This window comes from Bison bison, unplaced genomic scaffold, assembly GCF_000754665.1.
Source record: "Bison bison bison isolate TAMUID 2011002044 unplaced genomic scaffold, Bison_UMD1.0 scf7180017864304, whole genome shotgun sequence".
In the NCBI taxonomy this organism is placed as follows: domain Eukaryota; kingdom Metazoa; phylum Chordata; class Mammalia; order Artiodactyla; family Bovidae; genus Bison; species Bison bison.
In genome coordinates this window covers 13451447-13464776 of record NW_011494876.1, presented here as the reverse complement: position 1 = coordinate 13464776, position 13330 = coordinate 13451447, and the positions used below count along the sequence as shown (strand labels likewise).

Genomic DNA, 13330 nt, shown 5'->3' with positions numbered 1-13330 from the left:
CAGGACAACTTGAAGGAAGGGCTGTGTGGACGAAAGCATTAGGTGGACCTGGCAGGCTGATGATGACAAAGATTCCTGTGTGCATCAGCTCTGGCTGAGCTCACTTGTTCTCAAACTCCTCTGCCTCTCCTGCACCTTCAGGTCACCCCCAAGCTGGGTGGGCAGGGCTACAGTGTTAGTCCCATGGAGGTTCAGAGAGGGGCAGAACCTACCCAACGTCACACAGGAAGCCCAGTGGCCTAGCTGGGGCTTGATCCCAGGTCTCCAGACCCTCAGGACAGCCCCTCGTCTGCTTATGGAGTAGCAGGAACCCACTCAGTGCAGGGCGAAGTCATTGTCCATAAGCATCTTCTCTCCAACACCCCTGACAGTTTCTGGAGTCTGTGTGCTCTCAGATGTCACGTTTCCTGCTCTGCCCTTGATTCAGACGCCTGGTATCATGGCCACTGGGCCCCACTGCTGACCTTTTCTTCTCTTCTAGGCTATCTGTGATGATCAACAGGAAGAAGAACATGGTGGTCTCCTTTGGAGACGGGGTTACTTTTGTGGTTGTCCTGCATCAGGTGTGGAAGAAAGAGCCTGCCCACCATGACTTCCTCGGCTTCTATGTGGTGAACAGTCGTGGGATGTCAGCACAGACACATGGGCTGCTGGGTATGAAATCTTCAAGCTTCAGGTCGTTCAGGCCACATGGTGGAGGGAAAAAGCCACGTGAAAAGGCCAGCTTAGTCACCCTGGACCCAGCACTCAACACCCCACCCAGCCTTTGCATCAATCCTGGAAGGCCAGTGGCCTTGTCCCGTATGGCAGAGGTAGGGTTGACAGTGTGAATGTTTTTATTCCTAGGACAGTTCTTCCACCCCTTTGACTTTCAAGTGTCTGACGTCCACCCAGGCTCTGACCCCACAAAGCCAGATGCCACAATGGTGGTGAAGAACCATCAGCTGACAGTCACCAGGTGAGGGGACCCTGCTGATGTCCTCAGACTGCCGGGTACGAGATAGGAGGGAAGAGCTCTCTCCACCTACGCACATCAGCCTGGCTGGCTCTTGTCTTCCATGGGATTCCCTTGTTTCCCTCTGGGCTTTTGGCTCCCTCTAATCAGGAAAAAGCCAAATCTGGCCCCCTAGAAGGAGTAACCACATGACCTCACTCTTGACCAGAGTCTGGACTCGTAGAATTGGCAAGTTCACACCCCCTTTCAAGTTTAGGTCCATGAACGTGGCCATCTTGCCTACCCTGCACATCACAGCCTCTCTCTACTTTCTTTCAGGGGCTCCCAGAAGGACTATAGGAAGGACATCAGCGTCGGCAGGAATGTTGCCTGCTGGTTCGTCCACAACAATGGGCAAGGGCTGATCGACGGCATCCACAGAGACTACATTGTCCCCAACCTGTTCTGAGTTGATACGCCAACTCCTGCTGAGATGGCCAGCCCAGCCTGCCTGGCATCTGGAACAGAGGCACAGAGTGGGGCGTGATAAAAGGCTGTGACAATAAAGGCCAAGAAGGAACTGGACTGCCCCCAGCCTCTGCCTGCTTCCATCAGCCCCTGCTCCAGGGACAGGCAGCTCGAAGGAAGGGTTGGCTGCTAGGAAGGCAACTTCCTGGGCCTCTCCATCAATGCAGCTGGTTAGGGGGTTACTACAGGAGTCAAACACAGGACAGTGGGGGAAGGAAAAAAATAATCGATTACGCAACAAAGGGCCTCTGAGAAGTCAGGAAGGACTGACTGCCTTTCAGGATTTAGGAAGGATGGAGGAAAAGTCAAGGGTCCCTGGCTCAGGAGCTCTTATCAGGGCTGAAGCTTGTTCTATGATACAGGAGCAGAGATGCTCCAAGGCGGATTCAGCCTGCCACTGATTGCGCCATCCATCTCTCCACTCTCTGATCATCTCACCATCCATCCACTGGCTCATCCACCTGCCCACCCCTCCACAATCCATCCATTCAGCAGCTAAACCCAACATTTCGGGCTAGGAACTGGGGGCACACAGCTTAGTAACTCAGTTCCTGTTTGCATGGGTGCTCCAGTTTGTCTTCAGCTTCACTGGGGATTCCTGGGATCCTCCAATCATTCCTTATGGTGACCACCTGCTGCTGCACCCTGTAAATCCCGAGTGGGGTAGGGGTCAGACAGAGGTTCCTAGAGAAGCAGCTCTGCAGGCTGTCAGCCTGGACAAGCCTCTTCCACCTGAGCAACAGCACCTTTCCCTGCCTGGCCTTCCTGCTCCCAGAGAGAGCTCTTTTACAGAGCAGGACTGGTCATCACTTGCTGCCTGAAACCCTATAAATGACATCTCCCACCTAGGATTCTTGAGACAAAGACAAAAGTCCTCCCTGCTGTCCCTCCAGTTTCATCAGCCCCGCATACCAGGGGTTTCCTTTCAGTCTGGATTCCAGACACACAGACTGCTTTCAGTTCTGCAACATAATCCCTCCTTCCCCAGACCCTCAGCTCCTGCTGTTCTCGCTGCCTGAGGGGTGGAGGGCATGCAGGGTGGAGGGTACCCCGCTGAAGTGGTGCGGGGGAAGCAGTAAAACTGGAGGAGGTTGCAGCCAGGTTGGGAAGGGTCTCTAAAGCCATTGGGGCTGCTGGGGTGGAGTCTGGCTGTGGGTGACCAGGAAGTTCGGCTGCCTCCCACGCCAGGGGCCCTTCTGTCTGAGCTGGAACACAGCTGGCCCAGGGCCCAACCCAGGGTGAAACATCCATCCCCAGAAGAGCTCCCCAGGCACTGTCACTGCTCTGGTGAGAGGGTGACATGAGACACAGCTCCAGACTGAATGTAGCAGAGGCCTGGGCTGGGCTGGCAGAAAGGGCCCAACCTGGAATGGGACACCCTGAAGTGGGCAGACCCTACCACTCATTCAGTCCCAAATTGGCTGAGAAGCCATGCAGCTTTAAACCAGTTATCTTGAGGTCAGTATTCACATTTGTGAAATGGGAAGAAGGGTCCTGCCAGAGGGAGCATGTAAAGAGGCATCAGCATGGTGGTTTCTGGTCCTCCTGAGACACCTATATTTGTCCTGCTGCTCCCACTGATGACCAAGTCCAGGGGGTTGGAAGAAAGGCAGGAAGACTTCCCCAGCCCGAATTCTGCCCCCTCTTCCAACACATAATTAGGGGGTTTCTTGACAGAGGCCAGGACTAGGCAGACTCTGTTTTCTCCCCAGTCCCACGTCATTCTGGCTGGGTCTGTCCCTGCCTACGGCCTTTGATAGCTCCCCGAGCTTTCAGGATAGCAGCAGAACTCCATGGCGAGGTGCGTGCAGCCGGCACTGGCCTGGGCCTGTTCCCCATCTTGCCAGCATCCCCTTCCACCTCACCCCACAACACGGCTTCCCTTCACCTTGCTGAACTCAGTGCAGTGTCCTGGCTCTAGGCCTAGCGTCCTTGCCCTCCTTTTCCACTGGGCGAACTTCTTTTAGTTCTTCAAAACTCAATCCCAAGCCAGTCCCACCCACGCCATGCCCAGGAAGCCTTCCCGGCTATTCCTCAGGTTAGGCAAGTTGTCTCCCTCTGGGCTCCTTGTGGCACCCGCCTGTTCTCTGGGTGGCAGCTCTGTCAGGTGCCCAGGGTACCTGCAGCACTCTGCCGGGGCTTGGCCCAAGTGGGTGCTGGAAAGCACGCGGTGAACAAAACAAAGACGGGCATGGACCTACTTCCAATGGTTCACAACGCATGGCTGTCAGGTGCTGGCTGGGCCAGAAAGTCACCCAGGACCCCTCTGTAGGGGCACCAATTCACAGCCCAGCCCAGGGGCCAGTGTTTTGTCCTGGTACGTCAGAGCAAGCCCACAGCGAGTCTGATGGAGCCTCTGATGCTATTCCCTGATCTCGCCAAGCTCATCTCAGAGCCTCTGAAAGTGATCCTCACAAAGTGACTCAGTCCGAGGCCCCTGCAGGCCACCAGGCTTGATGGGGAGGCAGCAACGCAGGAAAGTGTCCCTGAGTGTTGGAAAACCTGCTGCTGGAAACCCCTTCCTCCCACCAGCCTCTCTTCTACCCTCCTATAAAGACTTACTCAGAAAACACCCTGTATAACTCGAGCTGGGAAAAGAATGTTTTCCATATCTGGTTTGCTCCCTCTTAGCAAGTTAAAATGAACTCATTCTCTGCTTCACCCTGGCTTCCACAAAGCTCGAAGCAAAGCTTCCCAGTGCTGCAGCTTCCCCTTCTGAATCAGTGTCTCTGATTCAACTCTCCTCCTCTTGGCTCTTCTCTCCTGTTCATTCTCATATATATATACATATACATATATATATTCCGTTTTATTCTCTTTATGTACCTTTTATTTGTAAGCCTTGTGTCATTTTGGAAGAAGTAGGTGAAATAATTATAAACATTTTGAAAGTACGCTTTGCCTGTGCAGGAATCCGGTGGGATGTTTGGGGTGTCTAACCCTAGGCCTGGACAGAAGCCCCTCAATGGCCCAGGCCCCTGGGAACAGACCTTGCGCCCCTCCCGGGACTAGGGCCTCAACCCTGTCTCCCTGGTCTTCCGCTGCCACCTTCTCTGCCAAGGCAGTGAGAAGACAGGCTTGTTTCCGAGCACAGGTGTGAACGCCAAATTGTATCCTGCAAATTCTATTGCAAAAGGGCCCCACAGGTGGCTGAGAATGTCGGGAGCTGGCCTGTAATGAACTTCTGCCCAGGTCAGCCTTTTATTCTTTTCATGGGGCCTGTGTCACCAAAAAGCAGAATGAAACCTGTTCCCCAGAGTGTTCTCTGGTTCCAGGGCCCCAGCAAGAGCAACATTTTAACGGTTCCAATCACTCTAAATCATAGTTTCCCTACCTGTAAAGAGAAGGGATAGGACTGAACGCTATCTGTGGGCCTTACTGGCCACAGGCCTTTGAGTGGCTGACGGTGGATGATTCTAATGGTACACGACACTACGTGTCTAGGACACGACCTTGATGCTTGGGGGTTTGGCCAGATGAAACCAGAGATGTTCACTCCCTGGGCTCACACCACCTCTCTTTATTTTATTGAGTGCAAATACCTCTCCCTACAATGTTCCAGGACCCAGAGTGGCCCTGTGGTCACTGGGTGGCAGCCATCGGCACACAGGGCGGCGGCAGGGGGTGGTGGGTGTAGCTCCTTCCAGAATTACAGCTCCACAGACCAGCAGGAAATCTCTTTGCCTGGGGGGCTCTCTTGGTAATCCAGCTTGAGCTCTCTGGGATGGACAGACAGACAGATGGTCAGCATGTGTCAGGTGTGGTAGGAAGAAAGGGAGACAGCTGGGGATAGGAATGTGCAGGGTGGAGGGTCTCGGAGCCTCTGAGACTTCCCTCCAGCACAGGTCACCCAAGGGGACCCAGTGATGTGTGGTCCCTAGGGTCCAGGAATTCAGGGAGAGTTTCCCAGTGACCTCTGGGCTAATGTGTTTCCTGTGGGTCTGAGTTGACCATCCTTTGTGGGGTAACTGACAGCTGGGTCAGACTTGTCTGACCTGACACCTGACTGTCTGGTTCCTGGGGAGGGACAGAGGAGTGGGGGTCCCAGAGCCTAGCTCCCAGCCCCCACTCATGGCTGGGCTCAGTGGAGAGTTGTACTGAGTCACCTGGTGGCAGAGTAGTCACGTCCCTGGACCTTCAGTGTTCGCTTTCTGTCATCTGCCGTGTCCAGGGGCCCCCAGAACACGTCCTGGTAAAACTGGCCTGAGATACAAAGGGTGGGTCAGAGAAGGAAAAAGACAGAGGGAGGCTGGGAAACACGCCCTCTCGAGGAGAGGGCACTTCCTGTTCACAGGCAGAGGCGGCTTCTGAGGGTTTCCCAAGCCTGGGCCACGTACCAAGGGTCCCACTGACATGGCTGGAGAAGCGGTCAGTGTTCTGCAGGAGAAGCCGGAGCCCCTTTCCAGGGCCGTCCCAGAACAGCAGGCCGATGGTCACTCTGTCTGGTCTGCTGAGCAACAGGAGCCCCTCCTTGTCCATGGTCACCTTGAGGCTGTGGGCAAAGCCGTGTCCTGAGCATCCTGGAGATGCCCACCGGGGACCTGGGGTGGCCACGGGTGGGGGCTGCCCTTCTGTCCTCAGAATCTCCTAGCTTGGCCTTCCAGGTGAGGGCCCTCGGTCTTGTGGGCTTCGGTTTCCTCAGTCACCTGGGAACCTGGGACCAATGCTAACTCACTGACACCTGTTATCCTGGCATTATGTATAACATAAAATAATGGTTCCTCTCCCTCTGTCTTTCTTAGATTGATTTCTCCCAAAGTAGTTTTATGTGACTTAGGGGTTCATGAATACATTTCCTCCGTCCCTTTTGATCTTATGGCCAGTGCCACTTTCTTCTGATGATTAGTGTTTAATTGTGTGTTTTAAGATCTAGAAGGGCAAGTCCCTCTGGAATGACTTCCTTTTTTACTTAGAATAATCTCTGGAGTTATTACTGTTTTTGTTTTCGCAGGAACGTTACATGTTGAATAAACCCGTGCTGTGACTCTGAGGTTATTTTCAATGGAATCTCCCTAAACTTACACTGTCTTGTTAACACAGTTCAATGTAAAAGCTATGGTCTATTTTTCTTTATGTGGATCTTCTGAGCTCATGAAAGTATGTGAATGTTCAAGCACCACGACTGATAGGAATCCTTTATTCCATCTTCTAGTGTGTTTGTCCAAGGCACAGAAATGCTATTGATCTTTCTGTATCTACCAGATAACAGGAGACTTTAAGACCTTTTATGAAACTGGGAGCTTTTAAAGGGGAGCCCCTCAGATTCCTGAGGTCTGTACTCACTTACCAAGTGGGAACCAGTTTCTCTGGAGGGGCTGACTGAGAGGGAGTGGACAAGGCTCTCTGTACTCAGCATGGGCAGGGAGTCCAGAGGACACTGCTTGAAGAGGGCCTGGGTCCTTGGACTCTCTCCCCCCAGCTCATGACTCCCAGAGCTGGACACAGCTCTGCTGGGCTCCACAGAGAGGTAGCCCCACAAGAAGAAGTTGCAATCCACCTCTGCTACCCTCTAGCTGCCTGGTATTGATGTCAGAGGGACTTGTCTCCTTGTCAGAGCTCCAAGGCTAAGAGTGACATTCCTAACCTCCCCTGGTGGACAGTGCCGTCCAGACTCTCATCATCATGGTTACCTTATCATGTAGACAGCACACCTTCCTGTGTGCCCAGTGGGCACTGCACCATCTATGGGCAAAGTGCTCTCTGACCACATGCTCTCATGAGACTGGAGCCTCAGCCCTCCGGCTGAGGGCTCAGACGATTAGCCCTAGTTAGGGATGAGGGGGTAGAACACCCTGCCTATGGTCACTCAGGGTTAGCAGCAGAGCAGCCCCAAACCATGCTGTCCCCTGGACCCAACAGTGACCCGGGTTAGGTGTGAGCACAGCCAGGTCCCCAGGTCAACCCCTGGCACCCTCCAGAGCTGGAGGGGGACGTGAAGGACTCTCACATCGTTGCCCCTCCTGTGGGTGCGGCTCACTGCAGAGCACTCGTGCCCAGCCCATAAAAGTGGAAAGTGGCCACTGCCTAATGCTCACCCGGGCATCACCGAGTACAGCGTTTCCTTCCACTTGTATGCAGAGTTTCTTCGGTTTCGAGTCATAACCACGTGCTCAGGGGACGCATGGATCTGCACCTGGGGGTTCTCGAAGGTCACCTCAATCCACGAGAAGCGGGCCTTCGCTGTCTCAAAGTGGCCAGTCACCTCAACCCCTGAGAGGGCCAGGAGCAGAGAGGTCAAAGCTGTGGCTCCAGCTGGGCGTTGGCCTGAACAGGAGGTTCCCCCCGCCCCTCCCCGGCTACAACCCCCAGGGCTGCTCTTCACCCACTCACCTGCTGGTTCCCTTCCCCACCTCCCCTCATGCTGTAGGCCTGCTTCCCACCATCTTTCCACTCATCCCTTGGGTACCCCTGGCTTTGGAGGGGCCCCCCAGTCTTCAGTGACGGCCACCTTCAGATGACCAGATCAGCTCCACCTTCTGGGGACTTGAGGGCAGGTCTGGCCAGTGTACCTCCCTCCTCCACACCTTTTCCAGCTCCACTGGCCTCCCTCAGGGCTCTGTGCTTCTGCCTACCCCGTTCTTGGCCTCACGGACCCCCACTTCTCCGCCAAGGCCCCGTCACCCCCATACAACCCCATGCAGCCCTATGTCCTGGCCCTCGGACAGCTCGTCTCCTCTCCTGGGTTCATCTCCACTACATTTTGGGCGCTGACTACAGGCTGTGCCCAGGTGTCTCCTCACCCTGAAGTATGGCAGTATCTAGGGGCAAGCCCACCTCTGCTCACCTTGGGGTGTAGGTCATTCAGGCCCACATAAGTGGTGCCCAGCGAGAGGTCATGGGGCAGATGTATGAGCGCAAGTGTTGGAGCTCGGGCAGCGCCTGCCTGGGACGCCGCCTGCCTGGGAGTCTGTGGGTAGGTGTCCCAGTTTCTGAGGTAGGAAGCTGGGGGGTGCGCTGTGACCAGATTTCTCTGGGTGGATAACGGGGTATGTGCCTCTCACCTTGGTCAGGGTCCGAGAGCAGGTTCACTAGCTCCTGAGGGCGCCGGAGGTCCACACAGAGCCGGTCCACGCTCTGCCCAGGCAGTGGCAGGATGACAGAAGGAGCCTGGACGGGAGCTGAGACAGCAGGTGTGTTCTGGGGGTAGGTAAAGTTGGCTAGGGGCGAGGATGGGGAGGGAGGCTGAGATGGGGTGGCACTTACCGAAGGGTAGGGCTGTCGGGGTTGTTCCTGAAATAAAAAAAAAGTCTCCGTTTAGGCAGTCTTTTCCTGGGGAGGGGCAGGGTTAAGGAATGGAAAAGCCAATGGATGTTCAGGGTTCCCTCTCCATCAAGAAACCTATGTTATGGGTTCATACAGCTCCCCGGACCCTCCCCTTCCAGGTCTCTCTGCCATAGTGCCAGACTCTACTGCAGCCTGGGGGCACCTTTGATTCTGAAATCCGTGTTGTGAGATGCTCCACCAGGACCTGAGGTAGGTGACGGTGCAGAAGCAGGTGCGAGTGCTAGAACAGAAAGGGAGAAGGCAGTCAGGATTCGAAGCAAACGGCAAGCCCTCCAGCCGTCACTCCTACCTGCCACCCACCAAGCTCCAACTCCACGAACCCTGCCAAAAACACACACTCAGTCTAGAACTACCTTTGCAAAGAGATTTTTCCAACCAGAAGAGCATGCTGTCAGGGAAAAAACTGAGGAGATGGGGTCCAGCCTGGCCCTGCAGCTGTGTCTGAGTCTAGGTTTGGAGATCAGAAAACAGCTCAAGGGACTACTCTTGGCTTTGGGAATGGAGGAAACCTTCCTTTTCTAGAATGTTCCATCTCTAGTGAGCCAGCCTCCAGAGTGTAACAAATTCAATTCAGTAAAAATAAAGGACATGCTATTTAATGTCATGTGCTGTGCTGTGCTAGTCACTTAGTGGCATCCGACTCTTTGTGACCCTCTGGACTGTAGCCCGCCAGGCTCCTCTGTCCATGGGGATTCTCCAGGCAAGAATACTGGAGTGGGGTGCCATGCCTTCCTCAAGGGGATCTTCCCAACTCAGGGATTAAACCCAGGTCTCCCGCCTTGCAGGTGGATTCTTTGCCATCTGGGCCACTAGGGAAACCCAAGATTACTGGAGTGAGTAGTCTATCCCTTCTCCAGGGGATCTTCCCAACCCAGGAATCAAACCGGGGTCTCCTGCATTGCAGGCAGATTTTTTTTACCAGCTGAGCTACCTGGGAAGCCCAATTAATGTCATACCTTACAGCAAACCTCCCTGGTCTCTGCTTAGCCCTGGGCTTGGTGATTTATTTCATCCAACACTATGGGCAGGTTCATCTTGAGGAAACTTGGCCCTCAGAGGGTCAGAAAGTGGCTTACGTAACATCAGCTCTGGTAGCACCAATCTCGAGGTCATACGGTGGAATGGAGAAGCAGCAGCAGGAGGTCCAGGTGGTCCGAATAATGGAGTGCCGTTTAACAATTTCAAACCTCCACCTTTGGCAAAATTCACACAAGCAGTGTTTTCTCAAGCAGAGTCATGGGTCCCCACAGCCTAGGCGCTGGGACTAACCCCAGAAGAGGGACATGGAGGGGGCAGGTGGGTCCCCTCCCCTCCCCTATCACTCTGGGTTGGAACAAAGGGCCCTTCTCGAACTCCTCCCTGCTGGAATATCGGCCCTCCTTCCCCGCTCTGGTAGTGCCCCTCAAACTATCTTTTCCTCTCCAGCCTCTTCTTTTAGAAAAGACAAAGACAGGGTCTGCACTGCTGCCTCCTAATCAGACACAACTGGATTTGAGTCCCAGCCCTGCTACTGGCTAGGCGAGTCTAGTAAGTCACTCCCCTTATCCACAGCCAGGGCAGAGCCCAGCCTGTAGCCAGGGTAAAGGTTCTGTCAGTATCCCCTTCCTCTACCCTCTCCTCTTTTGCTACCTGGTTTCCTGGATGTTCTGTCCCCCACAGAATGACCAAACCTCATGGGCCCTGGAAATCAGAGAAACTTGAGTTTGCTTCTTGAATGCATGTTTCTGGGACCCCCAGTGTCTCTGTGTCTCTAGGGCCTGAGTGACAGCCAATATCTGAATGAACAGGTAACTGAGTGCACCAGCGTGCTTGGGCAGACGACACCCCTCCTGAGGAGGGCTGGGTGGGAGAGGCGCGGGCTAGTCGCCATATGGTCGCCGAACCATAGGCCCTGTGTCAACCAAGAGTCACCAGGGCCAGCCTTAGAGGGCATTAGGCTCTTACCTAAGTAGACTCTGCTGCCTCTGCTTTCTGAATAAGACAAAAAGAGGGAGAAAGAGAGACACACCATCAGGGTGGTTTGGATACATCTGAAGTATTTCTATTTAACTTTGTTTCCCAACCCCAGCGCTATACAGGGTACAGTGAACGTGCGGCGGCGGGGGGGGGGGCGGGAGGGGGTCAGGAGGCCCAGCCTCACTTTCCTCATCAATGAAACAGGGATGAGTTTTCTGGGAGTCTTGGTTGGGACGTTGGGGAGGGGCTGGGGAGAATGCTGGGTCAGAACTCTGCTGCCACACCCACCATCCTCCACAGGCTTCTCAGCAACCTGAGACTGTTCTTGACCTTCAGGTTTGGTGATCACCATGGACGTGAGGGGGGTGACAAAGCTGTAGCTGAGTGACAAGCTCAGTGCGCGGGCCTCAAGAGCCTGCTTCTCAGCATCTGACGCAGAGACCCTGCAGGTAGAGGAGGCCAGTGGCTCAGCAAGCCCCCAGGTGCCCAGAGTCTCCCTCCCTCCCAGACCCTTCTGGGGTTACCACCACCTCAAGTCTCCCTGCCCAAGAGATGCCTGTGCCAGCTGTGCCAGCCCTGCCAGTGAAGAGCCTGGGGAGGTGCTGAGGCCGTGGATGGCCACCCCAGTGGGCCCTGGAGGATGCCTTCACCCACATTTGCTCGAGCAGTTGCTGGATGGTCAGGTATGCCCAGAGTCTCTCCATGAAGCTGTGGAAGATGTACTTGGGGCTCCGGAACATCTCCTCCTGCTCAGCCACATGGGACATCATCATAAAGGTGATGTTCTCCCTGTGCTGGAAAGAGGGGCCCAGGGAGGGCAGGAGCAGTGAGGGCGTGATGCCAGCACCTGGCCTGGTGCTGCCCAGCCCGCCACAAGAAACCTGGTTGGGGTGGCGTTGGTTGCAAGTAGAGCAGAGGGTACGGAGGATGCTTAGGGGTGTGAGAGGCTCAGTCCTGGAGCCTCCAAGGATGATAAGGAGGTGGAGAAAACATGGAGAAGACTATTCCAGGTGCAAAACAATGGGCGCAGAACCAGGAGCTGCCTGAGTTTTTTGCCCTCTCCACACATACAGCTATTTTTTTCTGTTTTTGGCTGTGCCATGTGGCATGTGAGATCTTAGTTCCTCGACCAGGGATTGAATCCAGGCCCTTGGTAGTGACAGCATGGAGTCCTAACCACTAGACTGCCAGGGAAGTCCCTTGGATGAATTTTAAATAGACTAACACTCTTGCCCCAAGCAACAAGACCTGTGAAACCTTAGGTCTGGTGTTCGAGCTATTTTTCACAACACATTAACTACATAACTACTAAAAGAAAGACATGTTTGTTTGTGAACTACACTAAGTCACCTTGGGTTCTGCACTTTAAGAACTCCTGGACTCCAGGACAATATGAGCAGCTGACACACAGGGAGTGTTTACACAGGGCAAAACCTTAATCTCCAACGCAGCCTTATGAGGTGGGTGAGGTTGACTTATTTTCATGGCTACAAAGCAGGAAACTGAGGAACAGCGAGGTTTAGTGCCATGCTCCAGGTCTCAACTCTGCAAGGTGCCAGAGCTGGGTGTGAAGCTGGGCAGGCTCGCCATAGGATGTGCTCTGCCTATCCCGACACTTGGCTACTTCTGAGACAAGGCCCTGGGCACCCCCATGCCCACTTGCCTTGCCCACCTGCTCTTCTCCCCACACATGCTGACTGCCTGCCACAAAATCATGAAATATTCCTCTGTCCTTCCAACATCTGACCTCTTCCACCTCCCACTTACCCCTCAGTCTCAGCTGAGCCTCCCTCAGAAGCCCTCCCTGATCCCCAGGCCAAGCTGGGGCTTCCAGCGCTGCTTCCCTGACTCCCCAAGTTTACCCAGCCCGCAGCTCCTTGCTCGTGTGACAATGTACCCGTGCTCTCTCTCTCATGAGGGCAGTACCCCCAGGGCCTGGAGAGGTGCTGTGGTTCTCTTTGTGGAATGAGAGGCAGGGAAGGCTGTGCAGGGACAGGACACCACCTGGTGGGCTGCGCTCTTGACCTGGCAGTAGCGGGACCTGCGGCAAAGTGGCTGCTCTGCCTGGAGGTCAGACTGCTAATCTGTGAAATGGGAGCAGCCCTCCCTGCCTGACTGCTTGGGTGAGGACAGGAGGGGATGTCAAGCAGCTGGTGCCCTCAGGAGCAACAGCAGCAGCTGTACTGGTTGACCGTTACGTGCCTACCATGTGCCAGCGCTGCGCAGGCGCCCTCAGAAAATTACATCATCTTGATAATCTCCACGGGGAGCCAACACGGTGGGGCTGCGTCACCCACAGATAGCAGAGGGCACTCTGTAACTTGCTCAAGGTCAATGGGCTGGAGCCTGGCAGGGCTGGGGTTTGAGGCCAGCCCCTCTGACTGCCCGCCCCAGCTGCCCTTCCCCTCCAGAATGGCCAGCCACACTTACCAGCTGCCCCCGGATTTGGGCTAAGAGCACGTCAGGGCTCTGCTCCCGGAGCTTCCCAGCCACTACCAACTCGGAGCCCTTGAAGAACACCCGGAAGGTGTCCTGCGTGACCGACTCCACAGCATTGCTCGGGTACTCAAAGGCCACTGACGTCATCAGTGGGTTGCTACCTCCTGGTAGAAGTCCTGCAGGGCAGGG

At 54.8% G+C, this 13330-nt stretch overlaps 2 protein-coding genes across 2 annotated transcripts in view; one reads left to right on the top strand and one right to left on the bottom strand.

The window, feature by feature from the left end:
* Nucleotides 1-1517, top strand: part of ITIH3 (inter-alpha-trypsin inhibitor heavy chain 3) — a 14134-nt gene extending 12617 nt beyond the window's left edge. The window contains exons 20-22 of the mRNA XM_010851703.1: nucleotides 482-654; nucleotides 847-958; nucleotides 1274-1517. Coding sequence (XP_010850005.1) covers nucleotides 482-654; nucleotides 847-958; nucleotides 1274-1403 — 415 coding nt within the window. The 3' untranslated portion in view covers nucleotides 1404-1517. The remainder of the gene's footprint in view (nucleotides 1-481; nucleotides 655-846; nucleotides 959-1273) is intronic.
* A 2743-nt stretch (nucleotides 1518-4260) lies between these two features.
* Nucleotides 4261-13330, bottom strand: part of ITIH4 (inter-alpha-trypsin inhibitor heavy chain family, member 4) — a 16013-nt gene continuing 6943 nt past the window's right edge. The window contains 14 exon segments of the mRNA XM_010851702.1: nucleotides 4261-5181; nucleotides 5569-5665; nucleotides 5800-5954; nucleotides 7498-7672; nucleotides 8464-8580; nucleotides 8666-8692; nucleotides 8889-8966; nucleotides 9823-9939; nucleotides 10376-10426; nucleotides 10691-10717; nucleotides 10991-11145; nucleotides 11357-11496; nucleotides 13133-13299; nucleotides 13302-13328. Coding sequence (XP_010850004.1) covers nucleotides 5112-5181; nucleotides 5569-5665; nucleotides 5800-5954; nucleotides 7498-7672; nucleotides 8464-8580; nucleotides 8666-8692; nucleotides 8889-8966; nucleotides 9823-9939; nucleotides 10376-10426; nucleotides 10691-10717; nucleotides 10991-11145; nucleotides 11357-11496; nucleotides 13133-13299; nucleotides 13302-13328 — 1403 coding nt within the window. The 3' untranslated portion in view covers nucleotides 4261-5111.